The 6,979-nt window shown below is 32.2% G+C and overlaps 1 protein-coding gene across 1 annotated transcript in view; it reads right to left on the reverse strand.

The window, feature by feature from the left end:
• LOC111633189 (putative uncharacterized protein DDB_G0282133) overlaps positions 1 to 6,979 on the reverse strand; it is a 59,062-nt gene that overhangs the window by 34,009 nt on the left and 18,074 nt on the right. Inside the window, exon 4 of the mRNA XM_023377714.1 lies at positions 1,036 to 1,903. Within this exon, the coding sequence (XP_023233482.1) occupies positions 1,036 to 1,903 (868 nt within the window). The remainder of the gene's footprint in view (positions 1 to 1,035; positions 1,904 to 6,979) is intronic.

Genomic DNA, 6,979 nt, shown 5'->3' on the forward strand with positions numbered 1-6,979 from the left:
ACTCATTGGTTGAGCTTCTGATTTTGATACTTTAGAGAGGCAGCTTGTACTTTTATTCATTTAATGGGTTCTTGTTAACCTTTATAGAACTCAATTTTTGATAGTTACAGCTTTGCTAAAACTTTTGATGTTCTAAGTGTATCCTTTTTTATGTTGTTGCTTAGACTATCATTACACATTTTGCATGGTGAGTTACAGATTCATTTGGGGAAAAAGTATCTATTTGAACCCCTCAGGTCCCAGAAGGTTTTAATGCAGAGATTTAAAAAGCAATCAAACATTTATTTATGCTGATTGATACCCAGGCTCAATCAACATAAATAAATATAAACAAAACTATTATTAAATACAAATAAAAAAGAATATTTCCAACTAATGTAACTGAAAAAATTTAACTGAATAGAACTAAATTTCACAATCAATTGCATGGATAAAAAAGTAACAAATATTTTATATATTCTTGCCAGGATAGAAGTATAATGATGAAATTTGGACTACAAGATAGAAGAAACTGTCAACTTTATACAGGGTTCATACTCACATTTTTGTTTTGAATTCCCCAACTTTCCCTGACCCTAACATTTCTTATGGTGTGGAATATCAACATAATAAAGCATTTTATTTACTGTGAACAATAACTACAACTATCCCTCTTTTTGCACAGTTGATATGTTTCAAAGACTGTCACATTAAAAAAATACAGTACATACATCCTGCAGAAAAATGCTTGATAGAATCCACAACTTCAATGTAATGAAAAAATAAACAATTTACAAATGAAATATGAGCTTTTTATTTTATCATCATTTATCATTATTACGTGTATGTAAATCTAGTAAATACAAGGTAGCTTAAAATCAACAAACAGTAATCTTTGATATACAAATAGTACNTATGAAACATTGTCAATTTTTCTCAAAAAATAATTTTAAGAAAAATCTTAATTCAATGTTTAAAATAAACTTTTTCTTTAAACAATAATGTAAGAACATTTTTGAATAACTTAAATTTTAGGAGTTGACAACAAAAATTTACCTTTCTTCTTATACACTTCTTGTTTTCTTACTGAAGATGATCCTAACAGTTCACTCTGTCTTTTTCTTTTAGTCCATTTACATTGATGATAATTATTTTTTGATTTTATGTTTTTTTTAAATTTATTTTTACAGTTCCTGAAATATTTCTGCTTCCTTGTTTCTGTTTTTTTACTCAAATTTGGAGTTGAATGCATATTTGGATAATTCAATAAACTATTTGTATTATTTTCACAATTATTTGGTAAAAGAGAATTATTTTTATAAGGACTTAGATCCAAGTGAAAAATATTTGCATTTGATGACTCATTTGAATAATTATTTGCAGTAGAAGTAGATGGATGTGACATTTTATGACCATTTTCCTCTATTGAACTGATCCTATTATTTAAAATCACTTTTTTGGAACAGGTATTTTTTAATGGCTTTTGCATCATATTATTTTCTATTTTATCACTGACATTATGTTGTTTTGAAATAAATGAGAGATTACATTTCTGATGATTCTTAACTTTCTTAACTCTATTGTCATTAAGTTCACTTGTGTTATAAATATCATCTGATGGTAATTCTCCATATTTGTTAAAGGGTACACCACATGCATGATTTTTTAATACACTATTAGATGAACTATTATGCATCTCTTGCCTTTCAGAAAATTGATAATTCTGTTCATCTTCATTAGTATCAAGCGAACTTGAAAAATTTATATCAGCTTTGTGTCTTACATTACTGATATAAGTCTCTACTTCTTTATCATCTGGACCTAGTAATAAACATGGATTGTTTGCTGGCAATAATCTATTTGCAGTATTTGTGGTAAAATTTGCCTTTTTAGATTCTATATTCTTTCTTGTTCCATAGTTTTTCTAGGGGGGAAAAAATTAATCAATAAAATTTGTGAGATAAAAGGGAATTATCAAATTAAAAATAAACAATGTTTCTTAAGATAAATAAATAAATAAATTCATTTACACTCTCACAATAATTACTATACCAATTTAACAATAAATAATGAAAAAATAATTTATACACAGAAACTGTTGTTAAATAATTTGTGTGATATTTTTTCAAAAATTTTAAATTTAAATAATTTTTTAAAACTTTCTTGTCAAGTGAAAAAACAGATAACAAAAATCTCCACACTGAATGTGATATTGCAAATTTTAATTAATATAACTAATTTTCTAATGATAAAAATTATTTCTCATCTTCAGTTTATCTGTGAATTACTAAATACAGTGATACTTTGTACTTCAAATGCTAATCCAACAAAAATTTCCCTTGGTGTTAGTATTGTGCATGCAGTAAAAAAACATACTTATAGTGTAAATGCAATCTGTTGTGTTGTAAGGAACCAAGTCCAAGCATTATTTTTAGTTATTTTTTATTTTGCTTTTTATTCTATTTTGTTTGGGGCTTATGTTTTGTTAGGACGAAGGTTTCCTCACCACTCACCTTATAAACTTAAAAGTAGAAGAAAAAGAACAAACTCACTGACAAAAAAAACGCTGTAGAAAAAACTCGTGCACACTTACGCTCCCGAGTGGAAAAAAGTAAGTCCGCACAGAGAAAGAGGGGGGAGAGACCACAAGCACAACTTAGTAACTTGCTAAACCTTAAACAATAAAACATCCTGAAAAATTGTAAAAAAGAATAATGTAAAAGGTTAACGAGAATTGTTGGGAAATAGGCTGCCAGGCAGAAAGGAAAAAGTTTACTGTTAGCGATAAGTATGTAAATGAAGGGAGTGATCTCAATCAGAATTGTGACGTCACCTCATATCAATAGTATAAAGTCCGAACCTCAAGTGAAGACTGAGGTGAGCTTCTGAGCTTGGTGAGCTTCGTAGCAGCAAACAACAAGAGGTGTCCGATAGCGATAAAGTGGTTCCAAGGCAATTTGAAGTTATTCAACTTGTGGATCAAAGATTAGAAAGTCTTGAGAGTTGAGGAAAAAGGTTCCTAGTATATTGAGGTGACGATTAGGACCTTAGTTCATAAGAATTGCTGTACATAAGTTAAGTCTTTGAATGTTTTGTCGAGTTCCAAAGGGAAATAGATTTAAGTTAGCAAATAGATTGATTTGAGTTTTTTGTCGGGTTGATTCTTATTGATTTTCTTTGAATAAATTTGTTGTTTGATTATTACTAATTTTTGTACATAGTCATTATTAGAATTATTAAATATTGGATTGGTTTTGACTAACTATGTCATTATTTCTTTCGGTGCACGCTTAAAGTCCAGGCCTGGCACATTAACTCAAATCCATGTAAAGTACCCGTTAGGTAACAGCTATTTCCAGCACACAGTCATGTCGTTAATCGTTGTAAAAGGCGTAAAAATAACTTAGTACTTTACAGTGTATCCAGTCATCTCTCACTCTCACATTATGCTTGTACGTTTTCATTTTTTTTTTCACTTTATTTTTAATGTGTTATTTTTTGATTTTTTACAATTTCCTCCCACAAGTTTTCTTTGTCAACAGCTTTTGAATACCCCATACATTTTGTATCCTTTAGTTCAAAAATTCCAAATGGAGACTGAAATTTCCATTTGAAATTTTCTTCTTATTTTCCATCATTTTCTTGGCAAGGTTTTAGAAATGGTTTGCCATTGTCTTCTTCTGACCATGTACCACGTTTGATCTTGCCCTTAAAAGAAAGGTTTCCAGGGGTCCCATCAGTGAGGTGGATTTTGGAGATGTTGGCCAACCAGACTTCATCAGCATTCCCTTAGGATAATATCAAGTCCATCAGTGTTTTTAACAGGAGAGAGACTGAAAACCAGCATTTCCATACCCCCCATATGTGCATAGTGCTTCATTGCCTATACACACATTTTGGAAGCCATGGTTAATAAGTAAAAGTACATTGAGTTAAATGAAGTTTTTGTGTATTTTTAACAGTTCTGAAATTTAACAGGCACTTTTGAGCTAGGAACAAAGAATGCAACTGGAGACCATCTGGTAGAGTTCTGTGAAGAAAACTCCCTTTTCATCACCAATACGTGCTTTTAACGACACAATTGCAGACTTTTTACATGGACTTCCCAGATGAACTATACAAAACCAAATTAATTACATTATTGCAAGCAGGCAATGGAGAAGTGCTATCCAAATGGCAAAGACACTTCCAAGCACTGAGTGCAAAACAGCCATACAAACCAACAAGATTTGAAAGAAGCAGGAGACAAGATCCCTAAACAAGAGAAAAGAAGATTCAGATGGCTGACTGTCAAAACTCTGAAAATTGAAGAACAAATCAGAGGTACATCACTTAAACAGAGAATTCAAGCAATAAGCTAAGAAGAATAATGCTTCCTCCAGCAAAAATTCAGTGCCTTGGAGTAACAATCAAGAAAGGAATGGGTGAGAGAACTGTTTCAATGCATCAGGTCTGTAACCAGCAAATGTGAACCAAAGATTGGTATCATTAAAGGTTGTGACAGCACTAATTTAACTGAAGCAAATGAAATCAAAGCCAGATGGAAAGAATACACTGAGAACTTATACAAACATGATCTGACCATCCATATCCCTTTTATCCCACATAAGTACATCTGTGAACCATCATCAGACTAAAATTTATCATAACCCAATTCCTGAAAAATTTGAAAAGCTTAAAAACACAAACTGCTACAATGAATACAGATAATTATAAAAATTTACAATATCTGCGATCATAAACTGAATTCCAAATAAATATAGATTGAGGATGCCAATATTGAGGATGTCAAAATCATTTCACTGCTAGCAGTTTCTTCTCTGTCAGATTAAAAACATTTACTGCCTATAATCACATTTGACAGTTCCACATTTTTATAGACTCCTATGATAGATGTAATCTTTGTAGTCCTGTAATTTTCTATTGCTCCTTTCTTCTATAACAATTCTGTGTGCAAGTGAAGAGTTTGGCAACATGATAATCAAATAAACTTAGCAGATGATTCTTTTAAAAACATCAATGAAAGTTTCTCAATGATATAAAAAAAGTTTATTGTCAACACAAACCTATAATTTGTGATTTTCCTTACCATACATTGCTGTTGTTGAATCTTCTATCTCTTCTAGATTCCATTTGCTCAAGACAATGCAACAACACATTACTAATCAGTCACTACAGTTTGTAAGGCACACATCCTTGCTGTAATCCATCTTATATTATAAAAGTACTGAAGTTTTTCTGTGCAGTTTACAAACACATTTGGCAGTTCTTTCATCCTTCTTGGCAAATAATAATAGAACTTATAGAGTTTTAATAGATACTGATCTGATATCAATATATTGGTATATAGGAACTGGTTTGTTTTACAAACTGATACTCAAATCACTTTTTTATTGATATACAATCCTTCACAATATTTTGCCATGGAAAGAGTGAAGTTTCTTCCCCAAACTCTGTCTTGAGTTGGTTTGCCGAATTAAGCATGACTTGATATTGTTAAATGTAGGTTTGATGAAACCACACCTCCACACTCAACATAGACAATATATACAGTTTATATACTATATATATAGAGTATACAAGTTGGAACAACAGAGTATATAAAGTGTAATCCCTCACGTTCCAGTTTGGCTTTTGGGAACTATTGAGCTCTGGAGAGGCCTCAGTCAGCCTGTGGAGTGGTTCTACTGCATGGTTCGTCTGGTCTCAGCACTTACATGTCCCTGAGATAGTTTACAGAGGAGTATGCTCTCTCTAATCTCAGTGGGTCTTCCAAGTGTCTGAGACTTCCATGTCACCATTCTCGAGCCCTTCTCTCCCCTCTCCCATTCGCTCTGCAATTTAAGGTTTTTTGGATGGAAACTTCCGACTAATTACAAATCTTCCTTGTGTGAACAGCTTTCACCCAGGTCCACTTTGATCAGATGAGAGTGAAGTTTACATTTACATCTGCCGATATCCGACCCACTTGTTTACGACCAGAAGTTCGCCATCTGACAAGTGGTCTATCACCAGACCACACATGGATCCAATTAGCGAGGTCGGTGCTTCTTTTGTTCCCTCTCTGTTTACAAGTCAGTACTTTACAGGAAGCATTTCAACACAATGATGGACATATTGTGCTGTAAAACTAACTTATGGTAGACAGTGTTTCCTTACCATATGTGATTTACCACCAATGACTATGTGACATACAGTTGTCATTTTTGAAGGTACCAAAAAAGACAACTGTATGTCATTGTCATTTATCAAAGTGACAACTTGGAATGGGGTACTTCAAAGAGACAGATGAGCAACTTGCAAGCAATTTTATCAGGTCTAGTGATTTATCTCCAGATTTGGTAATACAGTCGACCCCCCTATAACGTGCGTTCCTATAACAGAAATTCCTATAATGTAGCAAAAAAATTGTAGCAACATTCGTATAAAGGAGCTCCTAAAACGTCGTCGCCGACTCGTTTCACGACAAGATTGATAGAATCTGGACCAATAGTGGATGAGCAGCCGAACTACTTTCCTCCGCCCTGCGCCACACTACAAAGCGGCTAAATTGAGTTTGCTATCGTCTGTACAGTATTATATATAAATTAGATACTGTACATATAATTATATATAAATTAGGTACTGTATATATAATTATATATTAAGTTAATTTATTGTAACTTTATTATAATCATCAGGTCAGTCCATAAGTTCGTGCGTATTTTATGACCTTGAGAAAAATCTTGTTTTGTTGTTAAAAATGCCAGTCTAATGTGATACTTTTTACACTGAAGTGTTAAATTGGATCTCATTCATATAATACGTTCAGAATTGGGAACATTTCAGTTGTTTATTTTCATTAAAATGGAAGTAACAGATGAATATAAGAGACATGTTTTATACTTTTTATTTTTAAGTGATGAGAATGCTACAAATGCAGCCAAAAAATTAAATACTGTTCATAATCAAACTGTAATTAGTGTAAGGACTGCGCAGAAGTGGTTTGAAAGATTTAGAA

The sequence above is a fragment of the Centruroides sculpturatus genome, unplaced genomic scaffold, assembly GCF_000671375.1.
Source record: "Centruroides sculpturatus isolate CEXI.00-Female unplaced genomic scaffold, Cexi_2.0 scaffold127, whole genome shotgun sequence".
NCBI lineage: Eukaryota > Metazoa > Arthropoda > Arachnida > Scorpiones > Buthidae > Centruroides > Centruroides sculpturatus.